The 25,252-nt window shown below is 40.3% G+C and overlaps 1 protein-coding gene across 5 annotated transcripts in view; it reads right to left on the bottom strand.

Annotated features, from left to right (window-relative positions):
• Window positions 1–25,252, bottom strand: part of Dis3l2 (DIS3 like 3'-5' exoribonuclease 2) — a 309,815-nt gene that overhangs the window by 157,479 nt on the left and 127,084 nt on the right. For all 5 annotated transcript variants that reach the window (XM_051190714.1, XM_051190718.1, XM_051190717.1 and 2 more), the window contains 2 exons: window positions 14,370–14,470; window positions 11,532–11,779 (listed from right to left, as the gene is read on the bottom strand). In XM_051190714.1, coding sequence (XP_051046671.1) covers window positions 11,532–11,779; window positions 14,370–14,470 — 349 coding nt within the window. The remainder of the gene's footprint in view (window positions 1–11,531; window positions 11,780–14,369; window positions 14,471–25,252) is intronic.

The following is a 25,252-nucleotide window of genomic DNA, read 5'->3' as shown; positions in this document are numbered from 1 at the left end:
CTGAAATAAAAGGAATCTTAGATTTTTCGGACAGGCTAGATCACATCTCAGGAAAAACTAACACAGAAAAGCACTAGAGAAACACATTCTAAGAAAAATCACTGGACGTCAGTTAAAATTTCCCAAATGCAAGATCTCAAGAGACAAGCCTGTCATAAACACCTACTAAAAACCTACCAAGGGATAAAACAGAGGCCTACTATCTTAAGATATGGAGACAGCGTTCCACAGGGTCAACCAGCACGGCTTATATATATATGGCAAAGAGGGTGTAAAGGGAAATTGGTAACAGTCAGCAAGTGTGGTGACAGACCCAACTCCACAAACGTCACATAAGTAAAGAAAATAAAAGAGAAAAATATTTCTTTTTCCCATCTTGTGTTTTCTGTTCTGGCAACAAAATTCACCAGGTTATATACCAGGGCCAAATAATCTTAATTTGTTTATGAAATTACAACATGGCTTATAAAGACAAAAATCATATTTTAGTTATGCCTTCCAAATACAATCAACATCTCCAAGTTCCTATTAGTAGTAATTAACATTTATTTTACTAAGTTCCAGAGAACATTTCTCAAGTGCCTCATTTAAATAAATTTATTATGGATTTGCACTGGAGAAGAGCTTGCAGAAGATAAAAATCTAATGAGTCAGCATGGTCAAAGAGCTCATGCTATTGAAAAGGGCCTCAGATGGCCCAGAAAGGCTCCCCTCTATCTACACACTAGTAGAATCTGATCTTTCCTAAATGCTAGATAGACTCCCATGCACAAAGCTCTACAGGCAACTGGCTGGTAGATTGTGTATTTATCTTGACAAGTGTTTGTTTTGACATTTTAGTTTCAGTGTAAATTTCAGGACCATAACAACAGCAGCTCAAATGGCACTGCTTCCTGTGTGCTTCCCTGGAACTGGAGTTATAGGTGCTTGTGAGCTCACAGAGGCCAGCAGAGTGTGGGATCCCCTGGAACTGGAGCTACAGATGATTGTGAGTTTCCTGGTTGTAGATGCTGTGAACATAACGCAGGTCCTAAGCAAGTGCTTTTAAACACTGAGCCATCTATCTTTACAGCTCATCTTGACAGCTTTCTACAAATCTAAGATGGTTTCGATTTAATCCAGTTTATTTAAAAAAAAAAAAATCCCCACTATTGAAAAAAGGAAAAGTAATTGAGATTTCCAACAATAGCAAACACAGTGGATAGGGGTCTTACCTAACCAGGAAGTTACAATGACTGAAAACATACCTTCTATTTCATTTTATTGTTCATTTCTGTTTGTTTTTTTCCTTTAACTTCAGATTTTAATGAGTATTACTTTTTAAAATATTTTGAATTTTAAGTTTCAGTTGTTTATACCAACTGGCACCTCATTTTATCTGTCCTTCTGCATTCTGAACCCAACATCAGTGTTTTTTCTATTGCTTTTCACACCTCTAGCCAACTTTCCTTCCCATTATTACTTAACTATCTTTTCACCCTTCCTATTTCTTCCTTACTTCACTACTTAAATATTGGTAACTTTAGCCCTAGGAAAACTATAACCTACATTTTTCCCCAACCAATACACCGGAGCTGCTTTCTCTGAGTCTTATAGGAGACATGGCTACAGTATACAACTATTTTTCCTACATAAATTAATAAATTAAATGAATCATATAAATGGACTTAAAGACAAAAATCACATAAATATTTCAATAAGAAAAAGATTTTTGACACTCTCAATGCAGAAAGGGTCTTTGAAAAAATTCAACATGCCTCGATGATAAAAGCCCTAAGGAGAACATACCTCATCATAACAAAAGCTATATATGACAAATCCTAAATCCTAAATGTAGAAAACTTGAAGAAATCCTACTATAGTCAGAAACAAGACAGGACTGTCCACTGTCACTCCTTTTCAATACAGTGCTAGGAAGCACGGCCTAGGCCAATGATTCTCAACCTTCCTCATGCTGTGACCCTGTAACATTTCCTCACACTGAGGTGACCCCAAAACACAAAATTATTTCATTGCCACTTCCTAACTGTAATGTTGATTCTGTTGTGAATTGTAAATTACCTGATATGCAGGGTATCTGATATGTGACCCCCTGAGAGCCCCACCAAAGAGGTGACGACCCACAGCTTGATCATCGCTAGAGCAATTAAGAGAAGGAAATTTAAAAGACACTAATAGGAAAAGAAGTCAAATTACTCTTATTTGCAGATGATATGATATTGTACATAAATGATCCCAAAAATTCTACCAGAAAACTTATAGAAATGATCAGCATTTTCATCTAAGATACAAAATCAACTAACAATAATCAGTATCCTTTCTGCACACTAATAAACTGAGAACAAAATTGTGAAAACACTCTAATTCACAATAGCCTCAATGAAATACAGTATTTAGGAATAAGCCTAACCAAGAATATGAAAGATTTCTACAATGAAAACTTTCACTCTCTGAAGAAAGAGACTGAGAAAGACACTAGAAAATGGAGAGACCCCACCATGTTCATATATTGGCACAATTAATACTGTAAAATGGCCATGATAAAAAGCAACTTACAGAGTCAGTGCAATCACAATCAATACAATCCCCATGACATTATTTGCATAAAGAGAAAAAATTCTAAAATTCATATGGTATCACAAAAAACCCAGGATAGCCAGAGGGATTGCCTTACCAGACTTAAGCTGTATTACAGAGCTACACTAATAAAAACAGCATGGTACTGGTACAGGTGCAGACATGTAGATCAATGGAACAAAACAGAAGACCCAAACATGAGAACACATAATTATACCCATCTCACGGTTGTAGAGGCCAAAGCAAGAGAAAAGATGGCATTTCCAACATATGGTGGGGGGAGAAGGGGAGAAGAGGAGGACATGAGGGAGCAGGAAGATTGAGTCGGGGTGAGGAATAGAGGAGAGCAAGAAAAGAGATACCATAATAGAGGGAGTCATTATAGGTTTGAAGAGAAATCTGGCACCAGGGAAATTTCCAGAGATCTACAAGGATGACCCCACTTAACAATGTGAGCAATAATGGACAGGCTACCTTAAATGGCCTTCCCTAGTAATGAGACTGATTGATAACTACCTTATATGCCATCCCCGAGCCTTCATCCAGTAGCTGATGGAAGCAGAAGCAGACACCCACAGCTAAACACTGAGCCGAACTCCTGGAACCCAGTTGCAGAGAGGGAGAATAGATGAGCAAAGGGATCAAGTCCAGGCTGCATAAACCCTCAGAGACAGCTGACCTGAACAAGGGGGAGCTAATGGACCCCCAGACTGATAGCTGGGAAACCAGCATTGAACCAACCCAGACCCCCTTAACATGGGTCTCAGAAGGCCTGAGCAGTCTAAAGGACCTCTTACAGTGGAACCAGGATGTATCCCTGGTGCATGACTGGACTTTGGGAGCACAGTTCCCATGGAGGGATAGATACTCCCTTAGCCTAGAGACAGGCCCTACCCCAAATGACTTACCAGATTTTGATGATCTCTCCTGGAAGGCCTCACCCTCCCTGTGGAGTGGATGGGGATTAGGATGGTGGGAGGCAGTCAGGGGAGTATGGGAGGGTGGAAGAGAGAGGGAACTGGGATCAATATGTAAAATAAGAAAAAAATATATATGTAATAAAAATTAAAAAAAAAAAAGAGAACAAATCATCCAATTAAAAATTGTCCATGGATCTGAATGAAGTTACACATTTCCAACCTTACCAACCAGGGAAATACAAATCAAACAACCAACAAACAAATGCTGGTGAGGATGTGGGCAAAAGAAAAACCCTTTTTCACTGTAGGTAGAACTACAGACCGGGGCAGCCACCGCAGAAACCCGTGTGGAAAAGTCTCAAAGAGCTAAAAGAAGATTCGGCATGACATACCCAAATAGAGACACATTCTACAAACCCAACACCAATGCTCTACAAACCAGTCACAGTGCCATTACAACAAACTGCAATATGGGACATCCTGAGCAGTCACACACAGGAGAAGGGTATTAATGCTCAGGCAGGGCAATTTTGTGGAGTTGGTTCTCTACCTCTACCTTCACATGGACTCTGGGGATTGAATTCAGATCACCAGGTTTGTGTGCGCCTTCACCAACCGAGCCACAAAACCAGCCCCCACATAATGAGCATTTCTATTATCTTATTAATTAGGTAATCTTATTAAATATATATCAAACCCTTAATAATGAATTCTTGGAGTGATAGTTTTGAAGTTTTTCACTGTCTATAAGTATATGTTTAAATGATTTTGTCAATACATATGTGCATATATTTCAAAATTGGAAAATACATCTGAATTTTGATATTACAATAACAATTGTAAGGAAGAGGCATTTCCTCAGTAGTGAATTTATATTGGTCATCACCACAAATCTTTCTTACTCAGCAGAGCTTTCCTATTAATACTGGGTCCTAACACACAAGTAGCATAGGCAGTACAGTCAAGCTGCTTCCAGTTGGTGGGAGCAACTATGAGGGCATAAATATTCCCTATGAGAAGCATCAGAAAATGATAAAGTCATTAAGCTACACACAGAAGAGGTTATAACAGAGACAGTCCTTCAAATTGGCCTGTTTACCTAAAGGAAAATACGAAGTCTCCCAATATTCATGTCCTCGGTCATTTATCTCCTTTGCTCTATTAAACAATCTTTGAATGCCAGCCTTAAAGTCAGTCTATGCACAGGCCATACACTCTTGTACAAAATGACCCCTGTTGAAAACTCCATGCAGATAAAATGGTATCACAGCCTTGAGAAGCCACAGTGGAGAACAAACACTGGCTGATTCAAGAGTTCAAAACATCAGTAACCATACAAAGTCTTACTGGCACACAAAGTGTGGCAAACACAGCAATGTCTGTGGCTATACATTGTCCATATTGTTTTCCATAATCAGGAGTAGACAGTAAGCTACCTTCTCTTCGAGACTAGGACACAGCAAAGAGCAGCAGGTAAGGGATGGGGTCTCAGGGAAAATGTTTTTAACAATGAAAACATAAACAAATGGGTGGAAAGAAAGATATTTTTTGCTGTTGTTGCAGTGGTTGTTTGTTTTTTTTGTTTTTCTTTTGTTTTGTTTTATGAGATAGGGCCTCATGCAGACCACAATGGCCTCAAACTCAATATGTAGTTGACAAAGGTGTTGAATTCCTATGCCTGGCACAAGAAATGAGATTTAGCAATATGGAATGATTGATTTCAGGGAAGGTCCTGAAGTGTGAATCAATGATGTCACGGAGGGAGCATTTGGAGGCTGAGGGGAAGCTCAGTGTGTGGAAAGGCTGCCACTGTCCAAAGTCCACATCCACACAATTTAAGCAGGTGCATTAGAAATTGTAGAGATGGTGACTTTGGCAGACATTTTTTAATGGAAATTTTTGTTTGTTTGTTTGTTGAGAAATTTTAGACTTGGGTTCATCAAAACCAATTTCTTGGGAGAAAAAATTAAAATAAACAAAGGGGTGAAGGGAAGTTAATACTGTCTGGGCCACAGCAGAAACCAGAGAATTCTTACAAATGAAATTTTCTAGGTGCTACATAATTGACCCTTTGAAACAAAACCACCTATTAAATTTGCAATGTGTGGTTCTTGGTGCTGAGGTATACAGACTAACTAGCAGGTTGTCAGACCTTGAGGTGAATTCCATGAGGGGTCACTTGGCTTTTGACTCTTGCTTTTCCTTGTCTAAGAGGAAGCAGCTGCCAACCGACTGGGCAGCTTGTTCCTTGGCAGGATGAGCCTGCAGAACTGGCTTCTCCCTTAGAAGAGACAGACTCAGGAGGACTCCAGCACAGGCAGCAACTCAAAGCTGTCAATCCAGGAGCATTCTCATAATCTTTCCAGCCAAGTGAGGATGCAATGTTTGGTAAGTGAGAACAAATATTTCCCCAGCAACTATTTCTGTTCCTGGAGATGAGGATGTTGTAGCCATCATGGAGGCAGTCAGGGGCTCCTGTTCCTGTACACAAACTACAGGCTGTCTTGACAAGGTTCTCTGGGAAAGCAACCACTTAGAAACAGAGGCGTGTATCAGGACCATTCTCCTCTATTCCCTTGATTTATTCAAAATGCAGTTCTGTTCTGTTTTGTTTTGTTTCCAAAGCTGATCCTTATAGGCCACCAGGTGGAGCCCAATAGTCACACAAAATAGAGCCCCCTCCTCAGCCTGATTTGCTTTTCTTTGCCTCTTAGCCAGTCACAACCATGGTTCAGAAAGGACTTGTGTCATATAACTTGTCGTCTCCCTTAGAAAATTACATAAATAAGAAATGTGCCCTTGGAAAAATAATACTCATTTTGTGCGGGTGGTGGGGGGTGGGGAGGCTGGTGATTGTAGAAGGGTGTTTTTCTGTTTACTAATCTTGCAAACAATGGCTCCACAGAATTAATTTCTCCCTTTTGCCTTATCCAACAGCCTAGCCACCACTGCATGCATTTTCCTCCTAAGATTAAATCATTTACATAAAGTAATTTTAGCCACATGGTCAATTTATATCTATCCCCTAAAGAAATTCGGTATCTTCAGAATCAAATAGAAGCCAGATATGATGGCTCATGACTTTGATTCCAGCTCTCAGGAGACAAGAGGCAGGTGGATATCTCTGTGAGTTTGAGGCCAGCTGATCTACACAGCATATTCCAGGATAGCAGGACTATACAGTGAGACCCTGTCTCAACAGAACAAAACCTTACAAGAAGTACTTGCTTCTGAGAGCTGACTTACCTGAGGACTGACCCTCTAAGTGCAAAGCTAGGAGAGAAAGATATTCAAGCAGACCCCAGCCAACCTTCTTCTCTACCACATAGCACAGCCATCAGGACTTCTCTTTGGTCGCTTAACAATTGGCTATGTTGCTCTCATTGAAATCAGCAATACTACAACCTATCCTCTACATCTCCTCCCAATAGCCTCGAGTTAAGCCTAAGTTCAACCATAAGTCTCTCATCTTTACTGTACCTACACTATTCATTTCCCCTCCAAGTCCCCAAAATCTGTTAAATAATCTAAGATGTAAGTCAATTTGCTCTAGACCAGTTCCTTTCCTACATCCTCAGCCTTCAGTAATGCCAAAAACTGCTATTTGCTTCTCACAGTAGCTACTGTAAAACACTTCCATTTCCTTCAAGATTTACCCTTACATTATTTGAAAAGACACCATGGCAAATCTAAAAGAAAATGAGCATAGTATCTGTGTGCCCACAGCATTCTAGAAGAGATGAGGCTGAGGCAGTGATCTTTAGTTTTGGTAGCAGATTTTACAAAGGTCTAAAAAATACTAGCATGAATGCTACTGTGGGAGTTTCAAAAGGGAATAATGATTTAAGAGAGCTGGGGAGCTCCTAAAACTGTAAATCTCATTACATAATTGCAAATCATTCCAGAGAGGAAGCCAATGCAGCTCTTTGGTTACTCTGGACAAGAGTCCACTACCAAATATTAAAAGTACTAAGTATGCTGTGATTTATGACAAAAAGCACTGGTCCCTAAATGCCAGCAAGGGCTCATGGAGACTACCTTTGGGGTTTTGACAGACTTGCAAGCCTAATATTTCACAAAAGGTGGTAGATGTATTGCTAAGAAAAGTCAAGTGAGAGTCCTCATGACAATTCTAACGTCAAGATAGAAAACAATTCTAACAACCAAACTGTAAAGACCTCTGAGCTTCCCTTCAGTTAAGTTGCCAAAGAGGCACAGGGGATGCCAGAGAGGCAATTACAGCACATAGGAGCCAAGACCAATGGCTTCCTTATTGGAACCTCCCAAAGCTACTGATGTCATATATTCTATGAATGTCCATAATCTTTTCAATCCTTTTGTTAAATATCACTACCTCCTAACATTGGAATCCTCCACCTGATTTGCACACTTGTTACTACTTGTTCACCAAGGATTGAACTTGAAGTTATGGAACTTATGGTTCCATTCCAAACTCCCCCTCATTCTGTATCTCCTAGTCAACCTGGCTGCAGAGCCCAGGATCACCTTCATTTCTATCTAATCACTTGACCAGCCTTATCCTAAGGTATCCTTGATCCAAATGAGCACATGGCCAACTGAAGTGACAAATCAGCAACTGCAATCCAAACAGTATCTGAGCTGCAGAGATGAACTTATGAGAAGCTATGAGAATGCCTGGAGTCAGGGAAGACTATGTGAGTAGCCAATTGAGTTGAATTTAAAAGCCGAGTATTTCATCAAGAGGTCAAAGTCACTGCTAGGAAGTATGTGTGGAAATCCTGGAACCATGAGCAGACACAGACATCTAGTGAAACAGCAGTGGACAAGGGATCAAGGCTATCATGGAAGCCAAGGCTGCTGTCAGGACATTGTGTCTGAAGCCTGGAAGCTCATCTAAGATTCTTCTACCTTTCCCTGTATACGGAATTTACCTTGTTTCCCCCAAAGATCTTCGCTCCTCTTGCCTCCTCCGCAGTTCCCTTGTTTCAGGTTCTCTCACTCCTTTAGCCTGTAATATCTCTAGCTATCCTTCATGCCCTCTTCTCTCCATTCTAGGTTCTCATGCAAGAGATCTGTTAGTAAAGAGTTTTCTGCCTTCCAAGAAATGACCCTAGATCTCCCCTTTCTTCTGTCTCCTCCAAACTTTCATTAAAGTATTTTCGTTCTGAGGAAGAACTTAAGTCATGCTGTTTTGTACTATAGTGGTAGCTGAAACAGACAGGACGTTCACTTTCCCTGTTTTCTCCATCTTCCTTCCCGGACAGTTGTACCCACAGCCCTCCTCGTGGGGCAGAAGGCCACAAAAGCCTGGATCCCACAACTACTTCAAGCTACTACCTAGGAAAATAATCTGTCTTAAACTTGGTCTGTCTTCTGTCTTGTGATCCAGACTTCAGTGACACACAGAGTGGCCTTGGATGGCTGCAGTGTATGTGACCTACAGAGTGGCTTTGGATGGCTGCTGTGCAAAGTGAAACAGCTCCCAACCAGAAGGGTGGCTGGTCTTGTCATGGAGCTAGAGAGAAAAGCTACACTTTTACTGCCTTGTTAGTTAAGAGTTTCTCATGATCCTTCTTCCTGTTTCACACCCTGGGTTTTAGGAGAACCACTGGATTCTCATAGTAATCCCCAGTTTATTTAATTGAGTGCAGGCAAGTTCCACTTCTTAGAATCAAGTTATATCTTTGCCATTTATATCAAGGTCTTCTATCAGTCACAGCTTCACCCCTGCACTTCTCAGGTGGTACAGTACCTTACACATCCTTATGGCTAACTAAACTTATCCACCAAAGAGGGATAAACTTTGGACTTGAGTAATTAGTAATAATTTCACAGGCAGAAGCATCACAGGGAAAAGACAAAGGCTCAAAGAAGAAATTCACTTTAGCTAATTAGGTTTTTAGGCACTGTTTATGTGGAAGCTAACTATACACTCCCACCCACTGCAACTACTACCTCATGCTCCTTGTCAAAGCCTGGCAAAGATGGGGGAGGAAACCTAGGCCACTGTAGGACATCATGTACAGCCTGGAAAACAGTGACCTCAGCTCCTAAAGATCAGTAACTGATAGCCAGAACAAAACGGCAGGGGGACCACCAACGGCTCGACAGCTGCAGCCCTCACCCTCCGGGCAACGGGCAGCATCGGAGAACTTCATCATGGAAAGCTGTCGTGCTTTATTTTTTGAGTAAATCTTATCTTCTCAGAAAAAAATTTTGAAGACACAGTTTTAAGAGATACAATTTGAATGTCTTTATATTACAAATGCAGGCAGAAATCATAGCTTTTCATCTAAATAAGATTATGTTCAAGTTTTACTTTGAAAGTTATATAATGCATGATTATCATTTTAGAATATTCTTTCTTTAGAACCAGTGAATACACTTGCTGTTTCCAAAGCCTGAACCCCTTTGCGGCTGCGGCTGCTGTGGCTGCACTTAACTTGAGCCAAGGGTTCCTGACGAGATAAGGAAGGGCTCAGCTGTGCATGAAAATATATGAAGTCCTTCAGAAATTCACACCAGGAAGATTTCCTGACTACACCCCTTGACTTGAATACTCAGGAAATGGCCCAATCAAGTTTGCACAATGGGACATGGTAAAAAGGCAGATAAAAGACAGCTGGGTTTCCTGCTTTGACATAGCAGTCTTCCCCTGTCACTGCCCAACCGAGAGTATGGCAACACAATCAATGGGCAGGTGGCACAACCATCGTCAGGCCCTTTGAGTCTATGGTGAGAAACAGGCAAGCCTGTGAGAAGGGTATATGGAGCTCAAGAAGCTGATGTAACTCTTTGATAATGAATTAGGCTTTAAAAATGATGACACTACAGCCATGTACTACAGGGCAGAAAAGAAAGCACAACAGTTCCCAAGCAGCTCTGAGGCCATGAAAATTATTCCTATCTTCACATAACTGCAAAAGGGGCATGGGGTGACTTTTAAAAACTGCATCAGTATGACACATATAGGTAGGTAGGTAGGTTTGTTTATTGAAATAGGGTCTCATTATATATCTCTTGCTGGACTGAAACTCTCTATATGGCTCATGCTGGCCTTGAACTCACAGAGATTCACCCACCTCCATTTTCTCAGTGTTGGGATTAAAGGTGTGGGCTACCATGCCTGGCCTAATACACAGATTTGATTTAGTTGAAGTGACTAAGCATGAAGTACATGTAAATAGAATAAATCTAATAAGAGCAGGACATAGTGCCCAGTGGCCCAAGGTCATTCATTCCAAAGGTCATCTCCAGGAGTATCTTAGACAAGTTGAATAACCACTAAACTAGACTATAAGTAAATGCCCAAACAGATTCCTCTACATTATACACTTATATTTCATTGTCTGTGATGTAAAAACTAGACCCCATTATAAAGGGTCAAAAATATATATAACACAAAATTATTTTTCTTTCAAAATGAATACTAGCTATAAAAAGAAATAGGTATAGCATTTATGAGACACCAAGGTCCAGCAGATTCTTCAAACAAAATAAATGGCAATCACTGATAGTCTAAGGACCATGAGTTTTGACAGCTTCCATCAAAACATGGTACCCTTATTCTTCTCTACAGTGGGGTGAGTCTGTCTGCAATGCTATATATGAATCTTAAGCATTATTTAAATTGAAGATCACCATGAGCAAACCCAACACTCAAACATGTCTTTATGTCCATATTAAAGCAAAGAAGCAAGGGATCCATCGAATACAGTGAGAATTCTCATATTCTAACATGAGGTCTGAAAGTAGAAGACTGACTACTATTAAGCACAAGAACTTATCTGCAGGTCCCAGTGGTATTTATCACATAGCAGGGAGAGGCTCAGAATGTATTTATATTTTATGCCCAAAACAAAAGTGTTTGCCTCACAATTCAAATAATCTATAGGTGACCTAAGGGTAATTTCTAAAAGTTCAGGGCCAAAATGCACTAGTACCAAGGCTTTTGTAAAGAAGTAAGATCTGAGGTACACAAGCTGCTCACCTAAAGCCCGCCCACACTGACTTCTTCCTGTGCCCTGCAGTTTTCTGTCAAAGATCACCTACCCCAGGGCAAAATTACAGTCCTCCTTCCAGTCTATGATGCGGCAGATGAACAGTGTGCTGGCATAATCTTTAGGTCGGGTCATGAAGTCCTGGGGACAATCCTTGAGAGGTACATAAATTCTAGGCACTCGGTGGTCAGAAGGAGAAAACAGGGCATATTTCTTAAACAGGTCACTGTTCTTATCAGCCAAGAGTTTGAGGATGCCAGTTGCCGCTCGGGAATGCTTTTTCTCCAAGATGTAAACCACCTGAAATACCAAAGACAAAGTCATTGTGTCTCTATATGAGAATCAGTCAGAAAGTCAACAGGACATTATTTGATCAACCAGCTGGACCTAGCTACTTTGGGAGGTCACAGTGAAGTGACTCTCTATGATATTCTGTAACTAAGTGATCTATATGTAAGTTACAACAACTTACGTTTTCAGTAAGAGGGGAAAGAGCCAAGATAAAACTATGGACTGATGGATAAATTAGATGAAAACACTTTTGATACCCATATCCTATGTCTTGTAAGGTATGTGTAGCCCAGCAGGGTAGAGAGCTCCAAGTTTCTGCTTGGCATTACACTTTGCCCACATGAACAATACCAGGATTTCCCAAAAACAAAACAGCAATTGACATATCCTGTTTTTTCAAATGTGTAATGTCTGCTGAAGGGCTCTTGTTGGATAACCCAGTATCTTAAGGCTGGCATCAACTAAACATCTTTTCTCATTTAATGTGATTGTTTTGGCTCTTGGTATAGTTCTTAAGGAGTCTATTGTATTTTAGACCTCTTGGCTATCACCTTAAGAGATTTTAGTCCTACTCAAACCTTTCACAGGCAAAAATCTTATTCAACTTTTTAGCACATTTTAGCCTAATGCAACACTCCAGTGTTAATAATAATCCACTTTTCAATATAATTTTGATATGTTTGGTTTATATGGTAACACTGGGCTCCTGTTATCCTTTGCTAGTGATTTCTGTGACTTAGAAGGGAGTCTCCCAATTTAGACCACCTGGAAGTATGAAAGGGCTATCTCTAGCCTTCAAGGATTGTCTTCCAATTTGGAGTACTTTATTACAGTAGGATCTCCCTTGTTGGTACTACCTGGCTGCTCATCATCTCTAAATACAAGAGAGGAATTCTCAGGCAACAGGCCAATGGCTAAGTCCTCTAGAGGAAGAGAAGGAAGATCTCCTTGTCAGGCAACTTACTGGAGTAAATCCCTTTTCACTGTGGTCTCTGGTTGCCTGGTATCTCTAAGTTGAAAAGGGAAGTCTCTGGCCTCCTAGGAGAAAAAGCTTCCTGAGCCTGGTGCTTCCTGTCATGGGATCTCTTGTGTTGAAGGCAGTCAGCTGCCTGTTATGTCTTGGTAAGGAGAGATATTAGGGGCCTGAGGTAAAAGGAGAGCCCTTGCCCCTGGCCACTTACTATCCGGGACTTCCAGCCAATTTCCTTTGCAAGTGCTACAAGGATTGCCTGGGATTTCTGGGGAGTTTTGTGTTAGATATGAAGAGTGAGTCTAACTGGCCTACCTTTCTCTATTGCTGGATTCAGAAACACAGCCTGTGTCACCCTTTGACTGTGGGTTGTGAGGTCCCTGCCACTCTCTACTTCTTTATCTCTAGGGTTCCTAACTGGCTCATTCTCCCTTTCTACCTTTTATAGCTCTCCTCCGATTGCCTCTTATTATATTCTTTTCCAGATTTATAGTTATGTTTAGTAAGAGAAAAACAGGTTCGTGTCACCATATCTGAACCAATTAATTCCCCATTTAATTTTTGACATTTCTGAAGAATAGAGAACACTTGAGCATTACCCAATATGCATACAGTGTCAGTTGTCCTGGAAATGACTCCACGTATTTTTGCATGTAAGTGCTATTTTTCCTTATAACTTTAGATCCAATCCATTATGAAATATTATCCATGAGAGAAAAAGAGATGAGCATGATTGAAGGGTGGCAGGATATTACAGACAGAAGTTTCATGGACAGAGGCTGTCTCTTCCCAGCTTTAACTATAGTCAAAAAGGACCATGGCTCTGTGCAGTCAGAGTCTGATTTGACAAGAGAAGCAAAAAGTCAAATTTTTATGTAAATATTTTTCTTTAATATAAACTATGAAGTAAAAAATTTAATACTGCCCAGGTGAGACAAAACAGGTATAACTTTGCCATATATATATATATGTGTGTGTGTGTGTGTGTATGTGTGTGTGTGTGTGTGTATGTGTGCATATATGTGTTATATACAATACATAACTGATATAGAGTAATAATTTAGATATCCCCCATGCCAAAAACACAGGAGGCAACCAAAGAACTGTGAGAAGAGGAAGGCAAACTATACCAGCTGTCAGGTCACCCAGTCAAGATTGCCATATACACCTACTTCATCTTAACATAATTATCCCTAAGAACACCTAGTGAAACAAATTTATGGGAACTCCATGAGCAACAGCAGAGTAGACATAGTCTGACAACTTACAAACTCCTTATGTCGACAGGCAGGAGAGATACTCTCAGCAAGATGGTTGGGGTGTTCCCAAGGCCAACATTGATGGATGTCTCTGGAATGGGAAGCCTCACACTATGGTTTTATTTTATCTCTTGTCCTTGCAGCATGTGTGCCACCAAGAGCAACAGTCAACTATGTTTGGTCCTATTCCCAAAGATGCCACTAGCATTCCAAATCAACTGAATAAATACATACTCATATGCTTAAAGTTACAAAAGTCCTATTCACTTATCCTAATTTATGGTTTCTACTGACTGACTGATTAACTGAGGAACTACAGTTCTGATGAGCATCCCAAGTGACAAGTAGAAAAAAATCTGTGGGGAATGACCTTTGCTGACTTCTGTAGTGACTTCTCAGATAAGGCTCTTGGGTCCTGTGATGTGGAGGCATTCTCGTCTTTTGTGACTGGAGCACTAGACTCTTCTTTTCCTAAGTCAGAAAGAAAAAAAGGAGAAAAGGAACCAATTAGCTGCATGTCCACTGGGTACACAGAGATCTTTAACTTCATATTAGAAAGAGCCATGGAGGCCAAGTGTGCTATGCCACTCCTTTCATAAGAGGAATGCGCACAGCAGTTGGGCGATATGGATAAGGCCAATCAATGCTGTATCTGTGCTCACACTGAGCACCTAGTCTTAGTAGGGTACATTTGATCTACTTAACATTACTAACATACTAAATATCTTACATGTAGAGAGCTGTAAAATGAAAGATCCAGATGTTATATATGACTCCAGCACATAAAAAATAAAAGTGATAGACAAGTTTATCATGTACATCTGCTAAAATAAACGAAATAAAAATGAACATAAACATCTACTTTATTTTAATTTGGCATTCTTTCAAAGTGCAGGTGGGGAGTTGCTCACAAGAACATGGGTGACCCCAAAACAATCACATTATCATACGCCCAACCCTACCATCATGGATGGTAACTGCAAGTAAGCTGTATCACATTACAGTAAAGTACATTAACAAAGTACTTTAAGAAGTACTTTGGTAGCAGCCATAATGAACAAAACAATGAAAAATAAATTGCATTTACAGGATAAATGAATGACCCAACCCAACTCTGATTTTCCTAGCTTTCAATCCTTATTGGCAAGGACTGTTGCTGTAACTGAACATTTGGTAAGATGCGCTAGGCTCTAGATTCAATCCTCAGTACCATCCAAAAGGAAAATGATTCTTAGTGGCATTATGTAAAGAATAAAGTACTTACAGTCCTCTAAAGCTAATTTTCTAGTCTTTAATGTTACAATCCACATTTACCTAAGAAAACTGAAACCATATCTCCCCAAGGAAGCAGTGTTGGGCTCTGTATCACAAGCTTACATTAAAAACACCCACGAGCAAAAACAGCAAATTAGATTTTCTGAAAATTTAAAGGTTTTCATGTTTTGTTTTATATTTTCACTGGTTACATTAGATTTCCACTGTAAAATATTCTTCTCCAGCTATATCAGAGTTTCTAATTAACAATTAACAAGGGTCCATAATCAATTCACAGGGAGCTAACAAAGACTTAAACTTATCATCTAGACATTGCCAAGGTCCAAACAGAAACAAATTATTTTCAGGATTGGCTGCCTCTTCTGGGAAGCTCCGGAACCACTGCCGTGGTCTCAAACTCAAAATGAGCAACTGTGTGTTTCTATCTTTACTGAAATTCTCCAGCCACAGCAGAATTTTCAGTCTTTCAAAAATGAAAATCAAACTTTCCCATGATAAATAACCTCTCTATCAGTAAAAGAATGATAACCACCCAAGACCACCTTTTATCTTAGAGCAATAACTCAGGACAAAAAACAAAAACAAACAAAATACCCACCAGATAATTACAGATTTTTAAAAATGTTATATGACATATCTTGCAAGTGTTTTCTACAAATTAACACAATTTGTTAAAAAAAAAAACAAGGAAGACAAAATTATAATTGCACACTATTTAGATATCTGATATTTAAAGATTTGGACTTAAAAAGCTAGAAATCAAGTCATACTGGTGAAAAAAACTGGTTTTCTTTTCTCTTGTTGCTTTGTCTGTTTTCCTAGTAAGCAGCTGAGACTAACCTTGAATTGTGATCTTCTTGTTAAGCCTCCCGAGGGCTGGGATTGAAGGCAAGTGTAACCATACTTGTTTTTCTAGGACAGCCCAAACCCAGGGAGAGTCTCTTTCAGGGATGGACACAGATACAGATAGAAGGTAACTCTACTTCAAGCTCCATGCTGACAACAGCGAATCTGCTGTTCCAGAGATTATGCCAAGTTACAAATAAAATGAAAGGGAGATGGAAGTGGGCTTCCTTCCATCATACTGGAACAGGACCTTTCCAGGTTCTCTATTCAAAAGGTCATCCCTAGGAAAAATAAGACTTTGTTCAAAGTTACATCAAATAATTTACATGCACGTTTACAGTATTTCAGGTGAGATGTAAGTCAGTGAAAGGAACAAAACAACACTAAGTTGGAAAAGTGATTCACCTTAGCATATTGCCAACAACTGTATCTTGCTGCGCTGAATAATAAAGCTGCCAGTTTAATGAAAGATAATGCATTGCTTAATCTGAAGTCATTTATTCATTCATTTATTTGAGACATATATTTATTGAGTACTAGGTATTGACTCGGATTTTTAGTAAGAGAAATATGTTTCAAGACCTCAGGAAACTTACACACATGAAGGTGCAAATGGTGTTAGAAAATAAATCACTTGGTAAATATAAATAATAAATTGTGACAAATTCTAAAAAGAGGAAAGGGAAAGGGAAAATGGTTTAGGGGTTAAGGAAAGGCTTGAAGGAAATGACATTACATCAAGGCACAATGGCATGGGCAGGAGTAGCAAGAGGTATGAGGAATGGCAAATAAAGAAGGATGGAAGCGAGGTCTTCGTACATGGTCTCGACTATGGTCAAGGAAGAGAAAGCAGAAGCTAGGGTGTTTCATGCATAGATGAGAATGAAGACCAATGGGAGTAAACTCAGATGGGGCCTTATAGAATGCGTGAGTTCAGAGTTTAAGCCTGGAAGCCACAGGAGTCTGTGCACAAGGGCGGCACAGCTCAGGGGAAGATCCCAGCAGACCGAGAGTGGGGAGCCCAGTGAAGAGTGCTGCTGGAGTTTAGGCATGAGGGCAGAGCTGTGATAGTCACTAGAGGCTTAAGAGAACCTCTGCAGCTGAACTGACTGACTGCTATGAGAACTTTAGGGTCACTGCATGTGAGCAGAGAAGAGCCATTTCTAGGTTTATGACTTTAGCAGCCACATTGATGGAGCATCACTTTAAAGGTTCTAGGAGGAAATGAAATGTAGAGTTCCAATTTGGAGTTGGCCATACATGCTGGTCACACCCATGAGACCCTCAAGGAATGATGCTCAATAATCGGCTCAACACAAAAGTCTACAATTTACGAGGGCAGCTAGACTGGGACTTCAAATATAGCTTTCATGCTGTTTACTTCTGTACTTAATCTTTCAGTCCACCATGTAGAACAAAGGTTCGACACAAATTAATTCAGCTTTAAACCCATGAACCCTTTCTACTGCTCCACACTACTGTGCACAAGGAAGGACCAATGCACTGCCACCAATGAGGAAGCAGAAAAGGTCTCATAAGACATTCACGGTCATTACCAACAGGTTGGAGACACAATACTGGGTGGGAAAAAGCTGCTATGGAGGAAGAACATGGCTTGGAGAGAGGGAGAACAAGTTCATGCCAGAGACCCTAGTTACTGCCCAATTCTAGTCTCTTCTTTCCTAATAAGGGCCCTAAATTTTAGTAGGGCAGGGCAGCCAGGTTAAAAGACCATGCTTTTTTAGGCTTTTTTTTTTTTTTTCCAACTATTCATGGCTTCCAGTTTTAGCCATATCTTTAACTAGTAACTTGGAGGGGAAAGTATTGCTAGTACCTTTCAGGAAGTATCCCTAAAGTTCAGAGATCCAGCTTCCCTCATACCTATAGGCAGGAATGCAAAGGTATCAGCTGCATCTTGAGCCAAACCTTGGTTGTGGAGGCCACATGACCTGTAGAGGAGCAAGACAAGAGGAGGTCTAGGAGGCTACCCTGCAAGCCGTGGCCTGCCCACATCTGGTCTTCTTTAATGTGAGAGAGAAATAAAGTTCTTTTCACTTAAGCCACCTCTATTTTTTAAGATTCAAAGTATTGTCAGCAGAACACATTTTCTAATGTACAGGCCAAGACAAAGACAGTGACAAGCTCAGATACTAGCCCATAAAGTATCCTAGAGGGCAGAGACACGGCTCTTGAGCATTATACAGCACATAGTTAGGACTGAAGTTGTTAGTGCTCTGGAGTTGACAGACAAGAGGAGCAAGGGAGTTTTGAAAGCTGGAGTTACATTCCATGTGAGAGAGCAGTAGCGATAGCAGGCAGAGGTAACGCTCTAGAGTTGTTTCCAAGAGGGGAGGAGGAGAGGTGACGGTGCTAAGAATGTCTTCATCACTAGCAACAGCTGGGTCTGAAAAAGTAAAAAATGTATTCAATTAAAAGTGCTTCTGATGGAATCCAGGGGCCCTGCTGTGACAAAGCAAAGCAACACCAGGATGAGCACATGACCATGAGCACTGGGCAGAGCTGCCAGTGGTTTTCAACGGTGGGGGGCGGGGGAGACTGGGCCTCCATAGCGCTCAGTTTGTCATACTGAGGACAGAGATGCCAGCTCTGCTCTCCTTACTGTTTCAAACAACTCAGGAAACCAAGAGCAATCAAACGTATTTATTTAAAAGGTAATTTTCTTTTGATTATGTTATTATGTATTAACTGATTTGTGTATATGTGCATATATATGTGTGTATACTCAGTTCACTGTGACATACAGAGGTCAGACACAATCTGCAAGAGTTGGTTCTTTCCTTCTACCAGGTGGATCCCAGGAATTAATTAGACTCAGATCTTTGGGCTTAATAACAAGTACCTTCACCTGCTGAGCCATCCTATCAGCACTAATGAGAATTGTTTTCAAAATTAAATACACTAATATAAACAATTTTCAAAAGTCCCTGAGAAATACAATGGAAATTACATCAAGTAACACCCTAATCTCTAATGATCTGAAACTTTATTTCAACAGTTTGAAAGTTACAATTCACTAAAGTTAGTATTGCCACCTGTATAAAACAAAATGCAAATGTAACCTAATCTTAGTAAGAAAAGGTATTCTGACACACCATTTCCTATAGAGACAATAGGCTAACAAGCCTAATGATTCTCAACACTTTATAAGTATACCAAAAGTTTTTCAGGGCTGGTAGACCATTTGTCTAATACACACAAAGCCCTAGGTTCAATACCCAGCACCACATATTATTAATAACAGTGATAAACAAAAGTATGTTTAGGGGATAGAGAGATTGCTCAGTGGTTAAGGGCACTTCCTGCTCTTGCAGAGGACCCAGATTTGTTCTCAGTCCTAATATGGTGGCTAAAAACATCACTTCCCCTTTATACAAATTGGATTTGAAAAATCTGGTGTTTCACCTGTTTCAGAATATCTCAATCAATTTCTCAAAGCCACATGCTTACCCCTTTTTGTCTCATTTTCTGCTGGGATTCAAACTAAGCTTTAGTCATATCACTCTGTGCTTTATTTTCCTTATTTTTCTCTGTGCTATACTCTGAATAACTTTCTTACCATCTTCCAATTTATTAACTGTCTCTTTATTCAATTTGCAATTAGCTCTATCAAAATTTTCTCTTCAGACTAAATAAGTGAATTCTCTTCCTCATCCATTGACTTTTAATTTCATTAATGTAAAGTATTTTCATTTCTTTTCTAATTTGCTACGACACAACTCATAGTCTTGTTTTTTTGCAATTATTTCCAGGCTTATCCTTTATTTCTTTCAACAGAGAAAAATGATTTTTTTTCAGAATCTAATAATATAAATTTTAAATTGTTTACATGTATGGGTAATTTGGCTAGATGTATGTCTATATGCCACATGCATGCAGGGCCCTCAAAGGTCAGAGGGGATGTAAATGCCCAGGGCCTTGAGTGGCAGATGGCCATGAGCCACCATGTAGGTGCTGGGAATTAAACCCAACTTCTTTGAAGAATACGTGCTCTAACCACTGGGCCATCTCTTCTGCCCTGATTTTTTTTTTTTTTAAGGAACTCACTGTTTGCAGTTTCTTGTTGTAACTCTGGCCTTTGCTTCCTTTGAGTGCCTGGGTATATTTATGTGCTGGTCACTGAATAATCTGAGGCCTATGCTCAAGAAACCTTTCATTTAAAAGAATTTCCAACTGATTTTGCCAGATAGCTAAAAGCATTGCTAGCTCTTAAACCAATTCAAGAGTGGTGATCCCTTGGTTGCACATTCAGTCAGCTTGACCCCGAGGAGCAAATCCATGTGAGAGAAAGTCTGTTCCAGGGCTACCCTGATGGTGTAAAGTCTGAAAGTCTCAGATTCCTGTGAAGAATCTGGGCTTTATTTCTAGCTCTACAACTACTAATCAATCTGCAATGTCATGTGGATTATTTAAAAAAAAAAAACTGTAGATGTATTTTATTTACTGTGTATGAGTGTTTACCCTGAATGTATTCATGTATAATGTCTAAACAGTGCCTACAGTGGTCAGAAAAGGGCATGGGATCTAGAACTCCCTAGAATTGGAGTTCTGGGTGGTTGTAAGACCCCAGGCTTCGAACAAGAAGGTGCTTAGCAGAAATAGGGTCCAGCATCCACATGGCTCCAGTCTATACTTTTCCTACCATAGTATGACAAGATCTTTAAAAAAGATGGTTATGATAAATGAGCTCCAATGTGAGTATGAGGGCTGTAGAAAATTCTGTAATTCAGTTATTAGCAGACATGGAAGGATTTTAAGTTTTAGAGCTATCAAATGATAGGGTCTTCTTGGTATAATTTCACTACTTCCATCAACAGAAGAGAGAAATCCCAATAATTTTGGTGTCAGAGATGTTAACTGAAACCCAAGTCCTACTATTTAAGATATGCAGCTTTGAATAGGTCATTCTGTCCCTGAATTTTTACCTTTATAACTCAGAACTATATAATTATGTTGACATGTAGTAACTGACACAAGTATGCTAACAAAAATTATTAGATGGTATTAACATTATTGTCTTCACTAGCTCTTATTGTGAACTATTTTGTTGTTTAGTTCAAGTGCTTGCTACACAGTCTAGACTAGCCTCACACCCATGATCCTCTTGCCTCGTTCTCCTAGGTGTTGGAATTACAGTACTGTGCCTAGCTTCTGACATCTAATCTTTTAACCTAGGCATAAGTAACTGACAAGACTATAGAAGATAATGGCAATGTTGTAAAATAAGTCACACTTCTTAGTGTATAATATGTAACCCCATGTATTACTCACCCTGTTTGTTTGTTTGTTTGTTGGAGCAGAGTTTCTCTGTGTAGCTTTGTAGACCAGACTGGCTTTGAACCCACCAAGAACCACCTGCTTCTGCCTCCTGAGTGCTGGGATTAGAGGTGTGCACCAGCACCCACCATCTTATTACTCACTTTTGCAACCAAAATACTCAATAGAAACAACTTAGCAGATGAAATGCCTTCGCTCATAGTTTCAGTGGCTTCATCTCAGAGCTCCCTCACTCCATGTGTTTGAGCAGAGCAGCATGGCTGCAGGAATGTGTGCCAGACAACAGCTGTTCACATGTGGCAGAGCAGAAAACAGAGAATACCCAGAACTAGGGCCTGCCCTGCCCCTACTGACCACTTCTGCAGCTAAGCCCTAACTCCTAAAAGTTCCACAGCTTCCCTAGAGAATAAGCCAGCAGCTAGGGAATACACATTCACAACATAAGCCTGTGGGGCACTTTTCAGATTCAAACCATAACCTTCTACCCCATGTCCCCCAAAGCTCATGGCCATCTCATAATACAAAAGCACTTTTAGTCCAACATCAAGAGCCTCCAGTCTTAATAGTCCAACAGTATTCCAAAGTCTAAAGACACCCCCCCTTTTTTTTGAGACTTTTTATTTCTGAGACTTGAGGTAAAACCTTAGCTGTTATATCTCCTAGTATACAATGACAAACATTTCCATTCCCCAAGTGAAGAACAGGAGGGTAACAAGGAAGATTTATGTGAGATGCAACCCTGTTTGGCATCACAATATAAACCCCAGCAGGCTTCAGTGGCCCCCGCCTGATAGCCTGGTGGCCAGCAGCACACATGGCCTATGCTAATTCCACTCAGGGCCTGAAGTTTTCCCCAGCAAGCGTACCATGTTTTTGACATTTTAAGTATTCTGAGCTCCCAATTACAACAGAAACTTCACATTCACATCTTGACCTCTCTGGGGCTCCCCACAAATAGAAATGATCCCATTTCTTTTGAATGATTCCCAGGCTTCTTTCAGAAATCTTGATTTTATTAACTCTTGCATTCTTCATGGCTGAGAAACAATCATTGCATGGATGACACTAAGTCCTATAGCTAGTTTGAAAAGATATTGTACACAGCTACACAGGCCTCAAAGTACCTTAGTGTCTTAGTCAGGATTACTATTACTGTGATGAAACACCATAACCAAAAACATCTTGGGGAAGAAAGAATTGGTTTTGTTTGTTTATTTGTTTTTACATTTCTGCATCACAGTCCATCATTGAAGGATGTCAGGACAAGAATTCAAACAGGGCAGGAACCTGGAGGCAGGAGCTGATACAGAAGTCATGGAGGGGTGCTGCTTATTGGCTTGCCCTAATTGCTTATGTAACCTGTTTTTGTTTTGTTTTGTTTTGTTTTCTAATAGAACCCAGGTCCACCAGTTACCACTCACAATGGCATAGGCCACATCAATCACTAATTAAGAAAATGCCCTACAGGCTTGCCTACAGTCCAATCTTATGGAGGCATTTTCTCAACTGAGGTTCCCTCCTCTCTAAAGACTATAGTTTGTGTCAAGATGGCATAATGCTAGCCAGCACACTTGGAAACTGAATCTAAAATAACATCTCCTTATGTGGCTCTTTTCCAGCATGGCACACTAGCAGCATTTTCTTTTCAAATGAAAGTCTTGCAAATGATTTTTCATTTTTATAAACTATGGAGTCTTTAATGGGCCAGGCTGTAGCCTCAAGATACTTTCCTACTGTCCCAGTGCAAAGCATCTAGCTCCTTTTTAATGGTTTTACTCTCACTAACAATTATAGCCAATTTTGTCTACATTTGTATTCCTTTTCTGATCAAACTCTATTTTCAAATCCTTCTACTCTGCCTTTTGATAGTGGTTCTCACTGTAAATCTGGCTAAAAGCATCTAGCAATAACTATTCTAAAGTCTTAATGCTATGCTACCATGAAAATACCTTCATCAAATTAGTTCATTACCTTTGGGCTCAACATCATTTGAATTTTCAGGACACGGATAGAATACAAAATCTTTGCTGAATGCCCTTATTCCAATTCCCAATAGAGAGAGAGTCCTTCCTCTCATTTGAAACCTCATGAGTCTCACCTTCACTGTCTACCTTTTTATAGGCAATTCTGGCCTTCCAAATTCCAACCAGAATAGCTCAGCAAGTTCTGCTTGTACTGTTCTAGCACTTCCCTAGCTCATAGCTCCAAACTCTTGCATATTGCTCCTACAAACCAGTTCCAAAAGCCTAAAAACCATATGATCAGTTAAATCACAGCTCTGATCCCACTTCTCTGGTGCCAGTTTTCTGTATTAGTTACTTTTGTGTCTCTATCCAAAATTCCTGACAGAAGTTGCGGAACAAATTACTTTTTTAGCTTATGGTTTCATAGAGTTAAATCCAGAGTTGTTTGGTGTTATGCCACTGAGCAGAACACATCATGGTAACTAAAGCATGTAGAGAAGAACAATTATTTACATCAGGCAGATCAGAAAGAAGAATATCCACAACTAGGGTTCAATTCTAACCTTTAATGGCCAACCTCTGGAGACTTGTTTCCATCAGCTACATCAAGTCCTATCTCATAAAGGTTCTGTAGCCTTCCAAAATAGCACCAACAAATGGGAAGCAAGCATTTAAAACATAAGCCTGTGAGCAATATTTCAGATTCAAACCATATTATAAACCATGTAGATTCAAGAAAATTGACTGGAGGCAGGGGAAATGGTTAACAGATTACTGAAAGAAAGCATTTTAGTTGCAGAAGGAATAAATGGTCCTGAAGGCACTTAGAATTCAAAACTGAAAAAATGTAGAGGCCTGTGGGAATCTTGGGTAGCAGGGATATATATAAGGTACAGCAGGGGACAGGAAAGTATGCCTTCTTTTCTTTTCTTTCTTTCTTTTTTTTTTTTTAATTTTTATTTTACATGTCGATCCCAGTTCCCCATCCCTCCCTCCCTCCCTCTTACCCTCTCTCCCCCCTCTCATGCACCCTGACCACTCTCCCCTCCCATCCCCCACCCCAATTCCACATGTAGGGCAATGCCATCCAGGTGGGGTCATGTAGATTTGTCAGGTCATTTGAAGTAGGGACTAGGACTTCTCTCCTGTCTCTAGGTTAAGGGAGTATCCCTCCATGGGGGATGTGTCTGCAAGGTCCTTTTGTGCATCAGGGATGCATCCTGGTTCCACTGTCTGAGGTCCCTTAGACTGCTCAGTCCTTCTAGCTGAGACCCATGTTCAGGGGGCCTGAGTCAATCCCATGCTGGCTTCCCAGCTATCAGTCTGGGGGGCCGTTAGCTCCTCCTTGTTCAGGTCAGCTGTCTCTATGTGTTTCTGCAGCCTGGTCTTGTCCTCTCCCTCTGCATCTAGGTTCTAGTTCGACTCAGTATTTAGTTGTGGGTGTTTGCTTCTGTTTCCAACAGGTATTAGATGAGGGCTTCATGGATAAGTTAGTTGTTGATCTCATTATCCAGGAAGGGCATGTATGGTAGCCTTTCCACGGTTGCTCAAATTGTTAGTTGGCAGGAGTCTTTTCTTTAGGTTCACTTTTCACTTCAAACCAATAATGGCTCCCTCTTTTATAGCTCTCCTCTCTCTCTCTCTCTCTCTCTCTCTCTCTCTCTCTCTCTCTCTCTCTCTCTCTGTCTCTGTCTCTGTCTCTCTCTCTCTCTCATCTTCTATTCCTACCCTGACTCAATCTTCCTAGTCGCACCTGCTTTCCTCTCCTCCCCTTCTCTTTCTTTCAACAGGGATTCTCAAAGTATATTTTCCAGACTAGTAACATAAATATCACCTGGAAGCCCTCCTCACACTGACCCAAAAACTCTAGGGA

Source organism: Phodopus roborovskii, unplaced genomic scaffold (genome assembly GCF_943737965.1).
Source record: "Phodopus roborovskii unplaced genomic scaffold, PHOROB, whole genome shotgun sequence".
Lineage (NCBI taxonomy): Eukaryota > Metazoa > Chordata > Mammalia > Rodentia > Cricetidae > Phodopus > Phodopus roborovskii.
The sequence above is the reverse complement of the archived record's forward strand: the minus strand, read 5'-3'. Positions and strand labels throughout refer to the sequence as shown.